General features: G+C 36.7%; 1 protein-coding gene across 4 annotated transcripts in view; it reads left to right on the forward strand.

The window, feature by feature from the left end:
- Positions 1–24318, forward strand: part of ERC1 (ELKS/RAB6-interacting/CAST family member 1) — a 319812-nt gene that overhangs the window by 172522 nt on the left and 122972 nt on the right. For all 4 annotated transcript variants that reach the window (XM_072873069.1, XM_072873097.1, XM_072873087.1 and 1 more), the window contains 2 exons: positions 1423–1558; positions 21123–21254. In XM_072873069.1, the coding sequence (XP_072729170.1) occupies positions 1423–1558; positions 21123–21254 (268 nt within the window). The remainder of the gene's footprint in view (positions 1–1422; positions 1559–21122; positions 21255–24318) is intronic.

A 24318-nucleotide genomic window follows, 5' to 3' on the forward strand; every position in this document is an offset into this window, starting at 1 on the left:
TGACTCAAATCAGCTGTAACTGTTGGACAAGGTAGTTAAGTATGCCAATAATTTTTTAACATCATCAGGAAAGGACTTTCCTTTTTTTCTTGGTCTCTGGAGGCCATCAGCACTTTTTCACACTAATAGAAGTTTGTTTAGCACCAAGGAAAAATTGCTGTCTTTGCAATTTTCCCAGCTCCATTTGGCTTACATGGCAAAAAGAAGAGCTCAGTGTTGAACCTACATTTTTTTTGAAGAACGCAAAGCACACATAAGTAGCCATATGCCACTTAATTTGAACATATATATTGCAAAGAGATACGTTCTTGATCATACTTTTGTTATGAGTTCTGAAGAAAATATTAAAGCAATCAGAGTTGTTTGTGATCTGTTCTAAAAGTATTTCTGAAATACAGAAGAAACATTCATCCCTCTCTGTGTGGATAACATACCAGATAGGAAGCTAGTATATCATTCTGCTTTCTAAACAGTAAATTAAAGAGCCGTCTCTACTACTTGCATGATGTTTTGGGGAAATCTTGCGACCGAAGAATCTGTCTTTTATTCCAAAATCCAAACTCCAGATATAATTATGGAGAAAAGGGCTGAGGAAGCAAAGCTAGCCTGTTTTGTTTTGATTGGACTAAAAGTTTAGACTTAAGTTCTCTGTGGTCAGGAGGTTGAGATTAAAGGGTCTGTAATTAGATTCAATACTCCATGTGTCTTAATGCCCAGAAAGGCCAAACCCTGTCTGTAGGCAATGGTAGTTGCCAGGATCATCAAAAATAATTCATAGATGCAAGTGAAAAGGAAATTATGCACGCTTTCTGAAATAGTTTGTTCTTACTTGCTCTGTCTTGTTTCTGTAAAAAGAAAGGATAGGAAATCCTTCAAAATATCTAGTAAACAAGTAGAACTTGAGGTTGAAAATAAATAGTTTTACTTCTGGAAACAGATTGCCTAGATCTTGTAGGTAGTCCTCTATATTCAGGTCATGTTTCATTAGTTTTTCCTTTTGATCCTCCTGTTTTCCTTACATTAGATTGAGTGGTACCCAAAGCAAAACAGGCTATTAAATGTCTGCATTTTTTATATGTACATATGTGGATGAACAGTGAAAAGATTTCTACATAGCACATACTGCATCATCACAAGAGGGCAGGTGCATCTTTTGATTAATAGTTTATACCAAATAATAATTAAGGTTTTTGTTTCAGAAATTTCTACATTTAGGTTAATGGTAATGAGCAAAATGAAACATTCTTTTGTCTGAATTAACAGCTGAGGGTAACAGTTGAGGATTAGTTTGGTGTTGGTGACCTTCTGCAAACGAAGTGATGGTACTTGAGGGTTCCACTCTTCCCCAGTCCAGCTGCCCAGCGCTGGAGCTGATGGGAAGCATGCTCTGGACCACGCTCTGAGTGCTCTTCTCTTTTACAGGCAAGTTAAAGATCAAAATAAGAAAGTAGCAAATCTGAAGCACAAAGAGCAAGTGGAGAAAAAGAAGAGTGCACAGATGCTGGAGGAGGCCAGGAGACGAGAGGATAATCTTAATGACAGCTCCCAACAGCTTCAGGTAACATGGGAATTGAACTAAAGCAATGTGGCCAGTCAGCCAGGCTTAGCTACCTCACTCTCCGCTGTACCTCCTGATCCATTTTCATAGCTGTTACCTAAGAAATTTGTTACTGATTGTTTGAAAGGGCACATCTATCCCAGAGCACTTCAAAGAAAGCAGCCGCTCTCAGTTGACTTCATAGCTTACCCCATTTTCATAAAAGGGAAAAATAGTTTTAACTGTCAACTCAGTTATGAAGTGCGTCATTGAAATAATTTTATCATTTCAGCATTGAGATTGGTCTGGCATTTCTTTCTTCGCTGCTCTTCTAACAGCATTTTTCTTTAGCTGTTTTGTGTATTTTCCCGGCTGGTTTTACCTTATACTGGTGCCTTTTCTTCAGTAAATGAAAGATAACGAAGTAAGTATTCTTATGGTAAATTGAAATTATTGTGAGGTAACTGGAGGACCATGTTTTCTGTGTTTACTCATCCTTGTTTGACAGTGAAATCCTACTCTACCTCATGAATTCTTGGTATGCTTACTAGTCAGTTTGCTTTATTTCTGAAATGATAATATGCTGCTGCCCTGCAGAATCATCTAGTTACCTCAAATCTACCTAGGCATATGAAAGTCACCAGTATGAAAGCAAGTCAAATATTTCTCAGTGTTACTGAGATTAGCTGTTGATAGGTTTATCAAATGGTAAGTTTTCAAGTGCTGTCATAAAAATGTTAAACTATTGCTATGAACTAAAGCAAAGATACCATGATGCTAAGTGAGGAGATAATACGTATTTTGCCTGTGATTTCTTTAATTTACAAAAAAACCTTTCCTTTTGGTGAGTGAAAATAAACATGGAAACAGTAATCTACCCTTGAGAGCTTTTAAAATTATTTTTTAAATCTTTAGAGATCAAGCCTTCTCATAGGTGTTTTCCTTTGTTATCCTAGGTTAAATCCTGTTTCTTGTAACCGGCTACATATCTTAATACATCTACAATGAAGACATAGAATAAATCCTAATAGTGCACTAGCAAAGATAAATCCCCTCCTTAATTTAAACAGATACTTCTTTACTCTGTTCTGTGGAATTCCAGGGGGATGGTTTCAACTCTTTAAGAACTTTTGAAAGAACCACAGAAACATGTGTCCATGTGGAATGCTCTCAGATGCACCATTTTGTGGTTTCCCCCCCCAGTTCCAGTCCTGTACGTGGAGGGCACTGAAATAGTTAAGTTCCAAGTGTATGAAAATGATTTCATAACTGCAGACTTTTATAAAAGGCCAGGATGTGACATTTCTACATCTGCTAATGGGTTTTGTGGCTGTAATGCTATGGCAATCCACAAGGCTCTCGTTATGTGGCAGCTTAAGTTCAAATAACACAATCCTCCTTGTATTAGTGAAATGTCTTTAAAAATTCCTAAAACTAATACAATATTTGGTTGGATTTGTAATCTGCATTTGAGTAAATCTATATTTTAAGTTTGAAAAGGTAAGTGGTACTTGACATTTGCCTTGCAATTATGTGCATAGTGTATTTATCAAATGATACCATTCCACAAGATCATCTTTTTTGTTTTGATGTAGCACTTTCAGATTTTAAAGGGTGAGGCTTTCTTTTCTGGCTTTTTTCCCCACAATTATTCTTTCCCTTTTCATTTTTCACAAATGGAATGCATTGGAAAAAGCCTGAAATTTGTTTTTTCTCAGCTCCTATTTGCCTACTGAAATTGCTCTTTTTTTTTTTTCCCCCCCAAACAGTAAATTATGTAATGTATTTGTGCAACTACACATAGCAATGGACAGACAGTGATATTCTGGTTACTGATAATTTAAGTCCTGTTAAAACTCTTTAACACCAGTTTCTGATACTTCAAAGAGATTGTACAGCTTTGGTGGCAGCAGTGAGGCAGCTTTTCCTCAGAAATTAGGTGGCAAAAAATGGTGCTGCTTTGTATCAGAGTTGTTTAAGAATGTATAGCTGTCCTTGCAACGTACTATCCAATTCTTTACTTAAAGTGTTTTAGCAGTAGAGGGATCATAAATATAAAACTACGAATAGCATAGTTAGCATAATTTTACTCTAAATATTTCCTCTTTTTTAATTTCAAAATAAGCAACTTATGTCTAGGAACAAGAAACAAATAACCAGTTGTCTCATTTGAGGAAGCCAAGTTGTTTGATATCTTCCTCTTTTTCTCCAGTGTTACTTTGTTGTAGGTTGGTGGTCCAATAGGGAAGCTAAACTTGGGAACAAAGGTGTTGAAGTGTATAATTTTATTATCTTTAGCTTTTTATAGTCAGGTTTTCCAATTAGAGATGTCTATACAGCAGTACATACTTTTTTCCACTTTGCTTATGTTGTGTTTTATTCTGCACTGGTGTCTGTTGCTTTCTGTAATAATTATATGCAAGTATTTCTGAGACTAAAAATAGACATTCTTAAATGCATATAAAAATTTAACATTGAAGTAGGATGTGATGGTCAACAATGAAGTGCGTAAGTTATGATAGTATTAATATTACTTGATTTTCCCTAGTGCCTTTCCTGCTTTTGTGAACCTAATTGTCCTGTTTGGGTGGGCTCGATTTTAGAGAGCCTTTCCCCATATTCAACACAAGGCTGAAGGGAATGCTTTCATTCACAGATGAAAAAGGTCTGTATGCTCTAATGAAAATATCAGGCTAAGGTAAAATATGGAGTGTTTAATGACAAGTGACAGGTTCAATAAAAACTCCTTCCTTTAGAAGAGCCCTCTGCTTATAGCCTCCCTCTCTCAAGGACTGCAACGTTTTCGTTTCCTGGAAGTAAAATTTACCCAGGACCACATTTCAATTTGTTAGTTATGGAGACCTGTCTTCTCCATAGACTCTAAAGGGCACGGCCTTCTAATCGATTAAAAAAAAAATTAAAACCTGAGAGGAATGTAGAAATTTTTTTTTGTTTTTTTTATGCAACCATTGTTGGCTTTGGGGTCAGGACACACAAGCACCAATTTCAGATAATTTTGGTCTTGGTGGTTTTGGCTGGAATTAATAATAAGACATTATGAAATGCTTAAAAATATATGATCTGCATGTTCTTCGGTTGACCGTCTGCAATCCAGTCAAATAAACACGCTCCCAAGCACATACTCCACTCCTCCTCTCTCTGTCCCTAACAGGCATGTGGTTTCTTTCTTCCTGAGTCCAGTAACAAAATGTTCGTTTATTCAGAGAGCTCTGATGATGGAAATTTGGTATTTTGGGGAGTGGGGGAAGAATGAAAACCATAATGTCTCAATTCTAGTGAGATGGATAAATGGCTTTCCAAATTTGTCTTTTCCTCCTGGGTTCCCTTAAACCACAACTCTCCGGAGATCTGAGAGGTTAACGAGTGTCTGGTCTATAAGCAGGATAAAAAAAACAAGCTGTTGGGCTGGAGTAGAAAATTTTTGCTTCAAGAAACTAAAGCTTGGCTATTGTGAAAAGGAATTGATATGCTGTCTTGTCCTAGAAAGGTAACATTTACTGAAATTTCATTGTATTTGAATGGGTACTTGGAACTGACGTCTGGAAGGTAGTATGCATATTTTCTTGTTCTATCACTCCAGCATCTTCCAGAGTTTTTAGGAGGAATTTTCAGAATATCTTGTGGCATGGAGTTGCGTACTATTGGATCTGTATTGCAGCAGCTATCCATCAGTCTCTAATTGCTGCTGACAAACTATATGTCCAGAAGCTGTGTAAAATATATTTGAATGCTTTAGTGAACAACTGTAGCACCGAGTAAATTTATTTTTTTTCTTCTTTTTCCACACCCAAATTTAGATAATTTAATGTGTAATTCCTAATCCATGAATTATATACTCAAGTATATGTTGTTTGTTCCTTGTGATTATATAATTCTTTTATCATATTGAGCATTAAATAGGAAAAATTTCCTTCTAGTGGAAAGAACTGAATTTTCAATCTAAACAAATGTGCAATTTTTTGTTCAATAATGCTTTTACTGGAATCCAGACAAAGCTCAATGAAATGGATAGGTAGCCAAATACCTCCTCATCAAATGAACCTTCTAAATTCATTAAATATCAGGAACTATTTGTTCTGAGGCACCATAGCAAGTACACACAGTTAATATCAACATCCAAAAATCTGAAAACCCAAGTGAAACCCAGTACCTCCAGTCTTAAATCACTGAAGAATTTCCTCTTGACATGCTATGATTGGATATTGAGGGGTGGGGTAGCTGAAGTTTTTTCATGTGATCTGTTGATGGTAATACCATGCCATGATGAAAATGATGGTTTGTCGTCTTTCAGCTGTTAGTAAAGAGAGATTGTGCTTCCCTAATTAAGTTCATAAACTTGGTTTTGGACAGTGTGTACAAAGCTTCTGAAGAAACAGTTAGATTTGAAGAAAAGCTTTCTGAACTTAAAGTTCAAGATTTCCTCCATAACTTTCTAGGCATCATCAGCTTTGAAGCAAATTGGTTATGCTAGTTAAATGGTGTTACATGTTTTCCTGGGTAAGTGAATTTCAAGTGCTGAGTTCCTGCCTAATTTCTCTTCCATATAGACCACTGCCATATCAGATTCCAGCCTTGCCTGCCAGCTGAGTGGAGCGCACTTTCTTTATCCCTTGGATAGCACAGCTCAACATGTTAAGGCACATGAAACTGTCAGCTACTTCATTTCAGCCTGGTAGAAATCTATTCTTTAATGCCGTCTTGCATCTGCAGGATTTATTCCAGAGAACAGTCTGATGTATCAGACCTGTATTTTCTCATTGAGCTCAGATCCATCTTTGGGCATTATTCAGATCAAAATGTTCTTTTTCTCTCCCTTCCTCTCCCAGTACTTTCTGGACATTAATTACATCGGGGAGAAGTTTTGGCCTCCCTGTCCCTGGATACTTTTCTGTGCTGCCCAGCCTTGTAGGTGTTAGTGTTCCTTGGGCCTGACTAGATGCCATTAACGCCTACGCAGGTGGCTATAATTTCACTAAATGGCATATTCAGTTCTAGGTCATCCTCCTTCTGTCCTCTAGGACAGAACTCATGACATAAAGTGCTGAGAGGATATGAGTTTGCTTTGCAATTCAGTTTTTTAAGAAATCTGTTAGCATTTTTAAAGAGGTAACTTGTTCTTGTCAGTCACCAGATCATTCCTAGCTCACCATAAAGGATGAGACTTAGCATTGTTACATGTTCTTCATAATTAAGCAAAAATATGATTCTGAGTTCACAGTTTATGTGAATCGAAGTTTTACTGTCTGTCTCTCAGTATTGTGTAGGACTTTTGTTAATGAAAATGCAGCGGGTATGAACAAATACAGGCTCTAAAAAACAATTATGCCTCATAAGAATCTAAATGGAATAAATATATGAAAATTATTCCTCCTTTTTCATTTGGGCTAGACGCAATGATAGCCAGTAGGTAGTTTGGGGATCAACTGACCCTCCAACCCTTTCTGTGAGAGATTCTGTGACAAGCTGGCTATGCATTAGAAAACAGGATATATATATGCAGTAGAGACTTTAATACGCATCATGATTTGTTAGTAATGTAACTTTCCAGTAACAATTTAAATTTCCATCAGCTTTTACAGCATGTTACAGAAAATACAACAAAAGTTGCATTCTGTACTTACTTGGAGGGTTGTGATTTTCAGCACAGCGTGTGCAGTTACTGTAGACATGAGCAAGTATTTAACCCTGGCAGATGCCTGGAGAAAAACTAGCTCTTACTCTTATCATGTCATAACTCTCCCTGTCAAGAGAGCTTTTCCTAACTTTCCTGGATGTCTGGGAGAAGTTCCAAAAATGATGACCTAGCTAAAAGCTAGGGGGTTTGTGACTTATAGTGAGGGGAAGTTTCTCGGGGGGGAGTGGGGGGAGGGAGATTACTTTGCATTTTAGCCTTTTGGAGGGAAATTAAAAACTCATAATTAAGTATTCCTGGATACATCTACTTACATTAAGTAGATAGCATATGGATGATGAATAGACAGCCTCTCTTCATATTTCATTATATCTGTGTGAAGTAATATAGTTATGGACAATACTCAGGTATGGTATTCTTCATTTGCAATAGTCTCTAATGGAAAAAAGACTTAGGAATTTTCACACTGTCGATACCATAATAATTTTTATCATTTAACATCACAGAAACAGGACTAGAAAAAAGTGCTAGTTCATTGAATAGTGCAGAAATACTGCACGGTACCAAAAATTAGTGCATAATATGAAATAGTGATATCATGAAATTACATGTTCATGTAAAAATTACATTATTGCATTCCTGTCTCAGCAAGACAGTAGTACACATAAAAATTAGCTTCTAGCTAAAAGAGAAGGTTTCTTCCATTTTCTGTATTGAAGTCATAAAGTGCAACTTTATTTCAAGAAAGATCATGAAGACTTGCTAACAGATTGCCAGAAAATAAACAGGAGAAGACAGGAAAATTATCTTGAAAACAAGAAGGAATGAAGTTAAGTCTTGCAGCATCTGCTCAGATGAGGTCCTCCTCTTAGGAATATTAGTCCTTTTCATCTCTTATCCTTTTGGTTCTGATGGACTTTGCGAGACAGTAAAATCTCCATTTACTAAAAGGAAGCTCATCAAGGCAGACTTTTGTACATGGTAAGCCTTAAGAGTATTTACCTGGGTCTGTTTATAATACCAATTTTCCATATAGAAATCTGATATCTGTATTTCTCCAATGTCTGTATGCATACAGACAGAGTATATAGTAATATGGGTGACCATTTAAAAAGTATAAGTTTACCTCTCCCATTTCTTAATTTTCTTGAATTTGTGAGATTTTGGTGTGTTACTATTCTTACAATGTAAGCTGTGAGCCATGAGCAAATTGTGGGGACAGCCCTGTCTCCAGTTTTAGTAAAGGCATTTTTTCTGATGAGTGTTTACGAGGTCTGAGTAACTTCATTGTTTCTCATGTGTGCAGTGTTGCATGTTGAAGCAACAACAAAAATAATATACTTTTGACCGTGAAAATTATATGTCTCAGAAACGGATTTCTCTGTTGCTTTATGAATTGTTCAGTTGTGTTATTAGAGAAGGGAGATGCATGTTTTTCCTCCATCTAAAATATAATATAAATTTCTGAATATCAGAATACATGACCTTGTTGTTAGGTTTGATATGGCAGTTCATATAGAGACAGAATCTGTCATTTCTACATAATGATATTAAATATATTGTTAAGGAATTACCTTCTTCTGTGTTTGACCAGAAGAGAGCACTCCTTACAGAATACACGTTACCGTAACATTTACAGAAACTAAGCTTGAAAAGACTTGACATTTGGAATGGATAAGCATATCCCTGGATAGACACTTAGCCATCTGCTCTATTTGTTTTCACTTTATGGTTTAGTTTACCATACATTTATTATGTTCAGGTTAGACGTATTCACTGCCTTGACATCTTTAAAAAAGATGAACCATTTGACTCTGTCGTCTTATATAATGTAAAAATGTTCTGCAGTTTTGAACAGACAGCTGGAAAAATGTCATGAAAGTTGCTATTTACAACTAGCATTAGGCAGTCTCCCAATTATCCCAGTATTTCCTTAACTGCAAATTGAGATTTGTAGTGAGAGAAAGCCATTATATGGCTTGAGAGTTTTTAATAGAGGAAAGAGGACTCCTTACATCCTAACGTTTCTCTGTGATCCATCAGGAATATTATTCTCCAGACGCGCTTTCACCCAGTCTTTTCTGCAGAAACATTAGGTGTCAGTGGAAGATGAAACCTGCTATTTGTACTCTCTTGCCTGTTTGGCAAAGAGCAGGGTTGGTACCCTTTATGACATGCCAGAAACTAAGTACAGTGAGGACTGGACAGCTGAATGTGTGCCAACAACCTTAACCACTAGATGTTTTTTGCATGCATTTTTTTTTCCAAGATTAGTATCTGAGTTCAAACTCCTTTCCTAAAAACTGTCAGAGAGATTAATGTAACTGTTGACAACATGGTGTGGTTCCTGTGAGGAGGTCTCTCCTGAGAGTAGAAAACATTGAGGGCCAGATTTAAGCAAAACAATAGGAGTACATTCAAGGGGAAGAACAGCTCTCTTTTCATTTTGGTGTCTTGTTTCATGAGCCTGAGAAATGGCAATAAATTTGCATTTTTTCCTTCTGATTTTTTTTCCTCCTTCTCTCTCTCTCTCTCTCGCTTTTTTTTTTTCACTTGCTGTGTTGAAAATGGTTTCTAACTCATCTCTCCCCAAGAATAAAAATGCCCAGTTGCTGTGGCTCATTTCATAGTCTCATTGTTTAATAAAATTGCTATTCTGCCCTATTCTTGTTTTGCCCAATAGGAAAGGAAAGGGGATGGGGTGATGGTGGGGACCTAAAGACAGACAGAATTCAGAATTTAAAAAAAAAAAAGACCCACACATGGATTTATTTTTTTTTAGTTCTGTACTTGTGGCAACAAATGCTTCAGCATTTCCCTTAAAAAATTTCTTCTCATTCATTTAAAGCAGTAATAAACCTAATTCACTTCATTCTAATTCAGTATTATTCCTTAATCTTGTTTACTAAGCTGCCCACATTGCTGTCACCCTTAAACTACTCTTTTTTTCTTTTTTTTTATTTCTATAGAAACAAGCCTATTCTGTCTTTAATTATCATTTTTCCTATCAAATTTTCCTCTTTGGCTAAAATTTACACACTCTTAGGATAGGATATATCAGAACAACTACTCTTACTGTGATATGCAAATATTAGCTGGGATTGAGGCTTAGTCTGCAAATCGTGTATTCATAACTGACAGAAGGTTGTAAAATGCTAAAAGCCAGTGCCAGTCCTTTCAGCTGTTGAATTTTGTTTGAGGTATGCTCAGATCTGAATGCAGGTCGTGGGAAAAACTATATTGGTATCACTTAGTCTTTTACTGAGGATTAAAGGAGGACGATCTCTTTAACATTCTAGAAAATGTCTGTAGGCAGTTAGAATTCATCAACAAATTCAGTTTAGGACATTGTGTTGGGTTTTTTTGCTAGTGTTTGAATTCTACCTAAGTCTTGATATCTTTGAGGTCAGATGGTTTTCCAATGCAGGGCGTGAAAAGCAAGGCAATAAAAGCTAAGGGAATTCAGTGTCCCAACAACAGTTATCCATGCCCTTCTAGGGCACAGCTTTCTTCTCCATGCCAGTCACCACCCAGGTACTTTTCTCTTCCTCCTTTTGAAGAACCATTGAGTATTCTTAAACTGTAAACATCTTTTGCATTATAAATGCATATGTCTTTATGTCTCAGTGCTATGGAACAATTATTGTTTTATGCTGAGGTAATGTATCTGGTTAAAAATGGCAAATGTAGTATTTTCTGTAAATGAGACTAAATTTCTCTAAATTTCTGAATTATATTTATTGATTTATTCAGGATATTTAAATTAAAGATAACCTGTATAGCTCCACAAGTATCTCATGACTCTTAACTCATGGATAAAATAACAAATTAAACTCAGTATGAGTACATAAGTACATATTAATATATGTCAGGAGAAACAGTCTTAAATATATGTACACAATGATGGGTTCTGATCTAGCTATATTACCATATGACAACAATCTTGGAATTAAAATAAGTATTTTCATTCATTGGTTAGTAGAACTATTAAAAAAAACAATGTTGAGAAATATTAAATGACAAAACAGAAAATATGACTATGCCACTGGATATATCAGCAGTGCATTCACCTCTTGAATAATGTGCAACGATATGAGCCATCCACCACAGAAAGGATATGACAAAAGTAGGAAAAGTAAAGAAAAGGAAGAAAATAGTAAATATGAGGACGAGCTTCTGTTCGAACAGATATTAAATTTAAATGCTTGAACATGAAAAAGAAATGAGTGAAGACAAGAGCCAGGGAGTAGTCTTTCCAACTTTGCAGGCTGAGAACAATAGATTATCGTTTTGGAATATTTAGGGCTAAAGAAAAACAATAACTATTTTTCTCTTTCCTCTGAACTAGTTCAGGCTTTTATAGAAACAATTGGAATTTCATATAAAGAAGTGAGAATCTCTCAGAATGTGAAGAGTTTCCACTTCTCATCCTTTTGGTTTTTATGCCAGTGAATTTAAATGGTAATTTTTATAACTGTTGTGATGCTATGTTGCCTGTTTAAATGCTACTATCAGTGTAACACTGAAGACAGTAACAAGAAGCCTTTATTTTCAAATACTTTATTTCCGTATTTTTAAACTCATTATTTTCTGATGATGTTGGTATCTAAATGTCCAATTTTTACTTATTCTTTTCAGTATTCTGTTCTTATTAATTGTATCTAATAGGTTTCATGTTCCATACGTGCATATGAATAGACTGCTGCTGCACACCTAAGTCATTCTGTTCTTCGTGATCCTTTCTGGCTGAAATTTTTTCAAGTTTCTGTTATTGTATATGTATATGTATCCAAGTCATAAGTATGTTTATTTCCTGTCTTCAAATGTATCGTTAGACTTTCAGATACAGTGGTAAAGCTGATCTGTGCACTTACTGGCCAAGGTATTGAGAACAGAAACCAGTTTTTAATATTTTAAGCAAAACATTTCCCTAAATTAATATGTGTATATTTGGTTAGTAGCTGAATCCAGGTTGTGCCAAGACAGATCTTTTCCTTGAAATTAACTTCACTTGATGCATCTGGCTTCCAGGGGGATGGCGGGTGGGTTGGGGTGTTCCCAGATGGTGTGAGAAATATTGATAATTTCATTCTGATGTGAAATCATTTTGATGATCTCTAGTTTGAAGTTGGAGGGATAGGAGGACGTCTGCATGGAGTGAAAGTAATAATGTTGGGGATTTTTTACGTTAAGTAAAATGAATAGTGGCTAGCAATAGCGTGTCGCTAGACTGTTAGTCCTATCCTGGAACTGACGGCTGCTTTAAAGGAAGCAGTTCCTAGCACAAATACAATAGCTACTCTACTATGATGAAAATCAAGAAAGAGGCATCAGAGACTAAAATGAATGTATGAGACCGGAGGTGATTGCGGGAATTCCCTTCGAAATGGAGAGACTGGGAGAGATTCAATGGCATCAACTGCTGAGTAAACATTTCCTCAGTGGTGTTGTATCACTAGCAATTTTTGTCATATGTTCAGCTATGAAAAAGAGGGAAGACAAGAGAAGTGAACTTTTATAGCTGGCTGTCCATGTGTTCTGCTTCCGCTGCTCTTTTTTACTGAATGATTGAAAATGAGCAAAGAGAGGTAGGTCTTACAACTACTGTGATATATTAGTACAATGATGATGACAGGACTGACATTGGCAAGGAGAGTTCAGAGGAATAGGGCTGTGTCAAGGGAATAATGAACGGGTTTGAGCTTCGTATTAATAGTGCAGTTAGTTAAAACTGCCACTGTTTTTTGCCTTAATCCTGTATCGATTTAGGAGTCTTGAGTTATAGTATTGATTTATGTGTGAAGAAGAAATCTTTTTACAGTAGCATTTCCCCAATTAGCCTCTCAAAAAAACAAACAAAAAAAAACAAACTAAAAACCCGGAACAAACAACAAAAAGAAAACACAAAACCCCATAATGATTACAGATATCTATTGCTTTTGCTTACTTCAGAACATTTTCACAGCTGTATTGTCAGCCTTGGGTCTCATTCCAATAGTCCATGCAGTGACCCACTGTGGTTAGATAGAAGCATGGTCTCTGTAGGTTTTAAAAAATACAAATCTGGTAATTTGCAACAGCTGAAGCAAAATGTTAAAGCAGTTGGCACCCTGCGTGAGCTGCTAAATGGTAAACCTGGTTGTTAGTATTGGCAAGGTATTTTAGTCTGTCTAGGTTGTTGCTAATGAAAAGTGCCTATACAAAACCAACATACCTAACTGATTGCCGTGTTGGGAGTGCCAAGCTTAAAGTAACAAGAAAGAAGTGTCAAAAGCATGGTAGCTATAAAGAAGAGACACTGCCAGTTTCTCATAGGAATAATCAGTTCTGCCTTTCCCTTTTAGGCCTTCATAATAGTGTCTCTAACTGTTTGCCCTTTTCTTTTCTCCTCCTTCCTCTTCATTCTCCTTCAAGAAATGTATAAATAATCTAGATTGCAATGGAATTCCTCTTCAGTAGCCGAGAAGGATATTGGAATTACAGAGCTTTATGATGGGTATAATGCAACTAGTATTGATTAGCATCCTTTCTTATTGTTACCACAAGTTCTGTGTATTTCAGATTGCGCCTGATGTTGAACAAAACTGCTATATATTTTGGAAACACTTTTTGAAATTAACACACCTAAGTGGTAACACATAGAATATCTTGGAAGAAAAAAACTATGAATTGCTGGAGTTGTTCACACATTTTTGTAGACATAGTGTATAATGTTCAGAAACATTATACAATGGATACAATGTATACAAATGTATACAATACAATTGTAGCAATTTTCAGGCAATAATAGAAATATGCACAAGTTTTATTAAACACTTTATATGTGTACAAGAAATAGACAATGTGAAAAATTAAGCATTTCTCTTCACTAAGTTTTAATTAAGATTTTTTTTTTCTCCCCTGTCACTTCCCTGTCATTTAAATTAGAGCCATTAAGAGTAATATATATGTATCTGAGCATTATCTGTTACAGTCTGTCTTTAGAATTGATACATTTCTTTTCCAGTTTTCATGGATTTGTGGTTTGGTTTTTTCCATGTAAATACATTTTGGGGACAAATGCGTGCATGTTTTGCCCTTAGTATTATACATGTCACATATGGAACATTATTTATATCTTGATATACCTCAGAATTATTTCTTTTAGTGATAGCTATTATTCAGTGCTAAAGTCATTGTATAGCATTGCCATTTTATCTGTATTTTTTTTGCTGCTTCTTTGTGACCTATATGTTTAAGTACAGAAATGAGTTCACAGAACTTCTGGTGGATGAATTAGTTCTATATTTATTTTCTTAGCATGTAGAGAAGAGCATTTTTTTTACAGATGCTTACCACTTCAGTTAGCTTCTATATAAGTAATCTTGATACCAATATGTTTCCCATCATAAATTTGTCATGTTATTTTCCAGACATATTTTACTATTTGGGGGTTTACTATCTGGGGTTTTCTTCTTTCTTCCTTAATGAGGTAGGTAGCCACGAGGACTTTGTGCAGGGTAGAGCAGCTGCCTGCCTGTTTGTATTCTCTGTATTTTATTAACTTCTGTAGTTGAGCACGTTTTATGATTTTCTTTCAAGTGATTTTCCATACATATAACTTTTAAAGTGTGCGCCCTTCCCGTGTACACAAGAGCAGATATTTTTGTCAGCAGCATCATTTGTAGTCCTGCATCACTCTTGAGTGTTCACCTGTGCTTCAGCAATGATACTCAAGGGACAATGCTGTCCAAACACCACTCCATTTTCTACCTATTTCAAAAGAAAAGTTCACTGGCCATTTCTCATAAACTGTTGGCGTGCTTAGGGGTTTTTTTTCACCATGCTAATTTTAATGCACTGGTTCAATTACATGTATCATGTCTGGAAATAATTTTTATCCGTTTTTTCTTTTTACTATAAATATATTTTTGTTCTTTCTGCAACTGATGATCCACAAGTGCACGCATATTCTGATGTACACGTCTTCTCTTTTTCTATTGTGGTACTCAGGAGAATGTACTCATCGCCTTCTGCTGTACCTCGTTGTTTTCAATGTGGCATATGCAGTGCTGTGGCCAGCTTTGTTGCACTTCCCTCTCAACCCCTACTGGAATGATTTTCTTCTACCGCAGTTTTTCTCCTTTTATCTCGTGTAGTTCTCTTTCTGCATTTATGCAACTTGTCAGGCTTGAATTCCAATCCATGTGTCTTACTTGGCAGATACAATTTTCCAGATACTGACATATGTTGTCCTAATGAGATAGTCATAGTGCATCTCAGGTCCGATCTCTCCAAAGATAAGGAAACATAGGTCGAGGAAATCCTGCTTGGCAGTTTCTGTCTCTTCAGCTCTCGAGACTGTTCCTTTCATTCAGGAACTCATGATAATTATACATGTTGCTGTACCTACTTTGGCTCACTCTGTGAGAAACAGGGACTTCATATACACCTAATACTTGGATATATTCAGCTTCTGCCTAGACAGACAGAGGTTTCCCCATCACAGGTAAACTCCAATACTTCAGTTCTTTTACCAATTGAGGGCATCAAGGCAGCTGTGTGCAACATTGATGATACTAGCATTAGCATTTGTAGTTATTCTATAAACTCCACCTTTTGTTCATGCCCAGCAATATATTTAGTAGCAGCTGTTTACATGGTAGTTTGCCTCTCTGTTACTTTGTTTTTATTTTCAGAATCTTTAGTATTGGATCTATGTTTATTTGTGGTTCATGCTACATCTTGGTACCAAGCTATACACTATCCTAAAGGTATTTCCTTCTTCAGGAATTTATAAAGTCTTCTTTTATTCCACTCTTCAAGACAGCATGCTTTTTTTTTTTTATTGCCATCTTCTTCAGCAAATGGTAATGAATACAGAGAGAGAAACAATTCACCTGCTTTAGATGAGTGGCACAGGGACCCCAAACACTCTTTTTGAGCTAGATTCTATTGTAACTACCATTGGGTTATGTACCTTGGTGTTCTGGCCTTCAGCATTTACCCAATGTGTATTCTTGAAAACCCATTAAGTCAAAGTATTGTCTCATCAGTGTAAGAGGTATTTCTCCATTTATGAGTGACAATTTTGCATGCTTTTCTTGTTCAGAGACTGCTTCAAGTAGTTGATCAGCATGTGGAACCAAATGAAGGAGAATCCATCATGTTCACCTGAGCTTTAAGGCCCTATGATTGCTTCTGAAATCAGGTGAAACTGTAATACCACCTTTTGGTACCATGACATTGTATATTCCCTTAAAGTTTCAGGACCTTATTAAAAAGGTCTGCATGTTTTTACAAGTATTTTTCAGAGAAAAGCAGAGATTAATTAACAAATCAATTTATTTTCATCAGTTGTCCTCTTCTGAGGAGTAGCCTTCTGATTTTGGCATAGCATCTTTCCTTCTGGGTTCAGCAGTGCAGTAGTTCAACCAACACTGCAGAAACCCACCTTCCATAATTTAGTGAGAGTCTTTTGGCATCTTTTGGTAGACTCCGGAGATGGCAAACCAGAAGTCCTCAGCAATAGGCTGACTACAGTAGAACCAATTTTTCCTCTTCATATTTGGTACTGGTTATGGCCGAATACAGGAAGCAAGGAAACTTTATGGAAGAAACTTAGTAAGATTTCAATTTTTCATATTAATCAACCAGCGTGCACTTCAGAGTTGCAGTTAATCAGGCCCTCATATTTTTTAACTGTGAAAAATTCCTAGGATTTGTAGATGGGCTGCCTCCAAATGTTGGTGAAGAATTTGTTGTATCAATAGCTAAATTACAGTTTGTATCCAGGAAGAAGCTTTAAGTAGTACTTGAGGCAGCTGACAGTCCTGAGTTCCCAGGTTCCACTTATCTAGTGGAAGGTCAGTTCACAAAGGAGGATTTTTCTTTCTGGGGAGAGTTTTACTCACTCTAGAATGGACTGAGATCATTATCATTAGGTTCTTTATCTAGGTTATGGCTTCTTGAGGAAATACATGATAAGAAAGAGCAATAGTTCACAGGAATAAGTGCTTGTAATGATGTAATGATTTCACTGTTTAAGAAACAAGTGATTCCCAGTTCAAAACACTTCCAGTACTGTGTTCTTCCCTTCTGGTCTATGAAAGCACACAGGCAAAATGTGCTATTGCATTAATTACGGGGTTATATGAAAATGATCTTTCCCTACCTAGGTGATTGGCTAGTCCTAGAAATATTCTTAACAGTTAAAAGAAGCTTTTCATTGCTTTCTCAGACTGTTAACTAATCTTTCCCAAGAGTTAACTAGCGAAATCCACCTTAATTCCAATTCAAAGAGTTAAATTAGGCCATAAAGACCTTTGAGAGTCTAGTTCAAGACACAGTTATGAAGAAGTTTGCCAGGATACCTCAGATTTAATTGAACCTAAATGCTTCAGTGAAAACTTATATCCTATTTCATGCACTTTCATAAAACTTCATGGCAGATCAGATGAATGCAGGATAGATTAAACTGATACATCCTTTTAAAGTGCATCACTTGGACACCCTACCACTTCCTTCCTGAAGTGAAAGAAAAAGCCCAGAAATGTACATCAGTCACACCTCCTTTTCCTGTCAGGCTTTCAGACAGACATGTATTGGAATGAGTTTTGCATATGAATCAGCTACAGGATCATAATATGGGTAGCAAGAATTTTTATTGTGCCTGAACTCTTGGCACTCCCGCAGTGTCGAATAGGTTTTTCACTTTCTTTGTGCTGCCACCAGTGAGCATAAAGGCAGGGCTATCTCCTCTATCCCAGTTTAATTCCATCTCTGCCGTGGAACCTCGTGCATATGGGACTCAGGAGGAGAGGGAGGGAGGGTCATGGGGATACTTGGTGAGCTAATACATCTTGAAGAATCCAGTTACTGTACAGGTAAGTAATTTTTTTTCTTTCTTTCTGAATAGTCATCTGTATAAGCTTCATGAAAGGAGATGGCCACTGTTTATCATTCTGTACTTTTATCGAAATACAGGAAGATAAATTTGCCCTCAGTGTCACGTTCTAATGTGTATATGAAGCAACTCAAGTTGCACTCTAGTCCACTGCTGCAGAGGATCAGCCACTGCAGGAAAAAAGTTATAACTGTAGTTATAATTAACAGAAGTTTTTCTCCAGAGTTTAATGCTTATCACAATAAAGATAGAATACTTCATGTAACTAAAAAGAGGAAAGCAGCAGCAGCCCAGGTTGAAGGTCAGCATGAGCCTGTCATGTTTCAGAGTTTAGAGCCAAACAATTGGAAAAACATGCTGGTATGTTACAAGGCAAATGCTGGTTTGCTTTTATTTACTTTTTCTCTATTAGTATGTTTTGTTTGAAACAGCAGCTTGTTTTTTAAAAAATAATAATTAAAATGCTGATCAATTAGTCATGTATCAAAGAGCTAGAAACAAAATAATCATTTAAAAGTGTCTTGAGACTATTCTGCACTAGTGGAGGTGCTATCTGGCTAAGCAACAATCTGCTACTCCTGCCAGGCATCGGTGTGGTTTTGTAAGGGGGTTACACACACTGTGACCGCTACAAGAGTAAACTTGCACATCTTTTAACTAGGTTTGTCTGAGACAGAAAGTGAAAACTTGTAACTAATCTGTCCTTACTGGATGGGTTATTAGTATCAGACTAAAGCTAAAAGATCATCATTTCTAGGCAGTTGTTTCTAAGTCAACAATGGATTTTTTTTTTAACTTGCAGCAGTTAACTAACTAACAAGTTAACTTTTTTTAACTTGTGTATTATTTTAGGAAAAGTAATTATATGTGAATGCAGACTTTTCAAGTGCAGGTAATGTGGCACCATCTTGATCAATTTTGGTACCATCAATTGCTCTTCCCCCTGTCCTTCAAGAGTTCACCTGTCTGAATAGAGCACTATACGGTGTCAAGGTTAATACAGTGTCGAATTCACCTCTTAAATGTTTGCCTGGGATGAAGAGTAGACACACCTAATGTGTTAGAATCTTTTATTCTGCATTATTATTTTAAAGCAGTTTCCATTTTACATGCAGCTGTTCATATGAACCATTCCCACTTCTGTTGTTTGAAATGGAGAGCTACACTTCCACACTTCCTTGGCTATCCATGAACAATATATCAAGAAGTACAGTCGATATTTATTGTGTAATGCAGATAGGCAAGTAAATATATTTCATGTCTGGCACAGTTAATATTCTGTGCTGAGTTTTTTGTAAACTTGTTATTCATCTTTTTGATGAGTCTTCGGTTAGGCTAATCGTAACCATGAAGTAGTTTTGGAAGATATTATTAGTGTTTCAGAAAGATTCAAAAAGTATGAAAACATGTTCTGCAACTCCTGTTTTTGGAATAAAGATCTCTCCATTTGTTTCTTTAGAAACCAGCAATTACTTGCCCTGTGAATCCACTTTGGAAAGTAACCATCAGCAGAAAGCTCCTCTGCCTGCAAAGCCTAACAAACACTGTTGCCTGTGCTAGTGGTTGAATACTAGCCTTTGTCTACAAGACCGCTTGCCAGAGGTCTTGCACTGGTCTGATATAAAGCTTTGCATCTCTGCTGGAACACCCTCATTGAAAGTGGCAGTTTGAGACTGCCAGAAATGGTGTTCATACAACAAGTATCCTCGGTGATGTATCCCAAGTCCTAGAAAGCAGGAATTAAGGAATAAGTCAGGTTCATTCTTTAAACTCCAATGACTAATTTTTGCATTATGAAGGTTGCAAGGTCAAATTTTTTCCAAGTCCGTCATCTTTTCCTTATTCTGTATATGGTGTGAAACACTTCCAGAGAAACAGTGGAAAATTTCAGTCCTAAATACAAAAGGACAGAAGACAAAGGGGTAAATCTGACAAAAAGCAAAATGCAAAAAAAAAAAAAGGGAAACGTTTTTGATTCTTCCACTGCTGCTGAGATGGCTAAAAAGCCCATGTGGTAACTTAAATGTGCATTAATTTCTCATCTGAACCCTATGATCTAAAACAATCTGCAAGACAAGAAATGCAGAAATCTTCCATCAAGCTGCTCATTTCTGATGGATTTGTTAAGCAGCCATGTATGTATCCAAGACATACATATATACCCGTCAGGGCAGCCTACTTTGCAGTCTTTTGTCCAAGCTGCTACAGCAGAAGGAGGAGATACATTTATTTTCCTAGCAATAGTAAATTAAGGAGGGTCTCCTTTACAAATAACAATACCATTAATTTTGAATATCATTTTTCTAAGTTATACTGTTTGTATAAGCCAATAAAACAGTATATTTTCTGAGGACCAACACAGTTTTCTTCAATGGTCTTTGAATATATGTGGGACATCTGAACTGGCAACTGTGAAGATGCTCTTAATCGAAGAATAAATTTTAAGGGAATCTTGATACTTGAATGTCTGAGTTTCAGACAGCCCAGATGAACCCTTCATAATTCCTAGAGAGTTTTTTATGAAAAACTTCCTTAAAGACTTAATCTGAACCATGGAAAACTCTGTCGGGTTAATGTTTGCTTTTCTTCCCCTTAACCTGGAAATGGCAAATTCCAAACTGCAGCACTATGTTTCCCTTCTTACCACGCCTGCTGGTGAATGCGTGAGCAAATGGGCAATGCTGAATGCCTGCTACCTTCCCACCAATTCTGGCTTCTATGCTTCTTTGGAACTGCTTACTAATCTTTATTTACCAACAACCTTTGCTTATCAGTGCTGTATAATCTGACAAGACTGTGGTATGTCCAACGTGGAGGGCAAGCACTCTTGCTTTGAGGTCTTGCTTTGCTAGCTTTCTCCTTCTCTTTACTGTAATCTTCCTCCTACTCTTGCATCACTTCATCTTTCTTTCCTTTGCGTGAAGATAATTTGCCTGCAGTTGCGCCTTGGGAGGGAGAAACACATTTTGGTTGGCGTAAAACTTGGTTGATTAAAAGGCTGTCGTTCCAAACAAGTCATCTTCACCTAGTCTCCCATCATTTTCCAGGACAATCTACGTAAAAAGGATGATCGGATTGAAGAATTGGAAGAGGCACTCAGAGAAAGTGTTCAGATAACTGCAGAGCGGGAAATGGTGCTAGCACAAGAGGAGTCAGCCAGGATCAATGCTGAGAAACAGGTCTGCAATCTTATAAAGTCACTGGTAGTCCTCTTAGGAAAGTAACCAGACAGTAAAGTACAATTTTCCCTGCTTTACTGTGAAACACAGCTGGTTTTGTTTGATGATCCTGTATCTCTGTTCCAACATTAGGTAACAGAACTCATAAAGTCTGCAAAGCCTTCATGATAAGTTGTATTTCATAAGTAAGATTTTCTTGAAATTAAAAAGAAATAGAAGGTATCCTGAGCTTTAAAATACTATTTTAAGTAGTCACTCTTCTGATCTGTCTTGCCTGTCAAAGCTATCGTCCTATGTGTAAGTGTACTTCGGTTCACTGTGTTGTTCATTGAATGTATTTAAAGACGATGATTTTTATTAGCGTAGTTGTGTTTATGGACCACAGTCTCGTTGCACTTGCAAAACAACTGGATAGAGAGACAAATCCCTTGGCTTGAGCCAAAAATACACACTTGTGTGTTGAAGCCACAAGTGTAAACTTTCATGCATGAATTGATTCTGTGCCACTGACGAGATACTCTGAAGAATCATGTATGTGCCTGATTTTAACTCACGTAAGTAATAATCAAGAAAACATACCATAACATAAGTAAGTAGTGAATAAAATTCCATGAGATTTTGATAAAGCTTTTGAAGCAGAAGCTGAACCTGGCATTCTTACTGTGCTTTTTGTGAGCCTCTTCAGTGTTTTTCACTGTTCCTTACTTGACTGTAATCAGCAAACAGGAGCATTTGGTCAGTTGCATTGCAATGGCATGATCTCTTTCTCTTTGTTATTTAAATAAAAAAAGTTCTGACTAACTGCACTTTAAAACGCTTTAAGAGGTTTCTTATATCACATACTTTAACTCAAAAGAAGATACAAATATCTCAGTAATGATCCAAGTTTTCAGGAAGAAAGTAACTGTTTCTCTTTAGGCTAGAGTCAAGCTCAGCTGTTTGCTGATAGGCGTATTGAGGATAATTCTGGTTGCTGTGCCCTAAGATCCTAGGCAATGTTATGGAGCTCACTTTCAAGAATGCCTTCTTTCCAAACTTCTTGTAGCCTTTAAAAAATTACATGAAATAGAAATGTTAACTAGGTAGTGAATACCACATCAAAGATTAGATCTCCTTGAAAGGAAAATCTATATCTCACAAAGGAGCAGGTTCTATGCTGAGATGCAAAAGTAAACACAATAGTGTGTGATTTGATGCCTAGGATGTCACAATGTTTTAATTTCTTTGTTACAAGACAAAGTGACCATTTTTATATTCTTTGAGCACCTAGAAGCTCGTAGAACTCACCCTTTTGTGATGTCTGTGCTTGAAACGCAGAACAAGATGCATAAGGCTTAGGGAATTTTTTGAGGGAAGGTTTTGAAGAAGGTAGAATGTGTTAATTTTCTAGGGGTTAGAAGTATCTGAAGTTAGGGAAGTAAGCACAAAGATGAACATTTACACATTTTATGCGCACATAATGTAGGCTTATATCAGAGGATGATCACAGGTCACCTCAGTATTGAAAGTGAAAGGTGGGTAGAGCACAGTTTGCAAAGGGTGAGTAGCTTACATGTGATTCACTAGCAAAGAGGCGTGCTAGTAGCATTGACATGATCAAAGCTCCAGGCAAGGAGATTACTGCACAAATGGGCACAACCTGCACAAGACAGATTTTTTGCATAGATCCAGGCACAGAAGAAATCCTGCCAAAGAACTTTAGTTATATAGATGCAGTCAGAAAAGTCCTATATTATATTCCATAAAATAAATTCTGCAAGTTTTTAAAAATAACCTTTTAAAGGAGGTTTGAGTCAAAGATACTTTCAAAATTCACAAAAATATGAAAGTTCTGTTCTAGATGAAAAGAAGTGAAGTAATGAGGAAGATTTCAGTCACAGGATGGAAAAGAAGACTCCCTTTTAGCCTGTTGAGCATGAGCACCTCATAGATGTCTGTGCACTGTGAGCTGTTAGCAGCAGGTTTATTATGGAGAGGAGAAGAGATAAGTCTGGGTTAGTGAAATAGGGAACTGTTGTCATAGAAGTGAAGATTTATTTATACACAAGGCATCCTAAAACAAGAATACGGAAGGAGAATTGTGCTTTGGGAATATGCACAAATTTCAGGTTTGGCAGTAAGGAGGCTTTTCAAAAGAACTCACCAGCGAAGCCTGATGAGAGGCACACAATGAGATCAGAGCTTGGTGAAAAAGGGAAATAGCTGGTGAATAGAGAGCGAATAGAGAGTTGGAATTGGGTGTACAATCTGAAAGATGAGGCAAGGCCAGGAAATGTGGAGCCTGAGGGCCAATAGGCCATAAGGATCAGTGAGAGAGATTGAGAGGAGAGGAAGAGAGCCAAGAAGAGTAAGATTTGTGGGAAAAGATTGGTGGAATATGGTGGGCAACAGCATCATGAAAAAGAAATTAATTTGGATGTAGTATCGTGCACAGAAGTAAGGAGGAGAAAGAAGGATGGATTGAAAGCAGCAGGGTCGGAAGAGGGAAAAGTCAACGTCTATACCGTCACTGACAGCAGTGTCTTACTCCAACAGAAGACCTAAACTGCCAGCTCTGACCAATTATAGTTTTTAAAATATGACCAACAAGATGGCATGAAAGAAAAGCAACTGGAGTGTCTTGTTCCAGTCAGCACTGGGGTTGCTGCTGTGCCCCATTTTGTCCAATAGGATTTTGTTTTGGTATCAATTAAACACAGTCAAGTAATAGAGTGATGGCAAGTACCTGTTTTTCCAAGGTGAGGAGGAGACTTTCCTTCAGATGTTTTTCTTTTCATATTCCTTCAATTACTTTAAAAGAATGCCCTCTTTATTTTATTATGTTCTGTGGAGGTTCTTTGTAGAATTGTGAAAGACACCCTTAGATAGCCTTAGAGTTTATAAATGCAAAGCTCTGTTTTCTATATGATACTAATGGCAAATCCTTTGATTTTTACAAACAATAATAGGTCAGGATCATTCTTAGACCAAATATGAATGATATATGTGATTTTAAAATGTTAATGTTATCCAAACTAATTATAATTTGCTTTTAATTGCATGCTTTTTCTTTCCTCCCTTCTGT

This window comes from Ciconia boyciana, chromosome 1, assembly GCF_034638445.1.
Source record: "Ciconia boyciana chromosome 1, ASM3463844v1, whole genome shotgun sequence".
NCBI lineage: Eukaryota > Metazoa > Chordata > Aves > Ciconiiformes > Ciconiidae > Ciconia > Ciconia boyciana.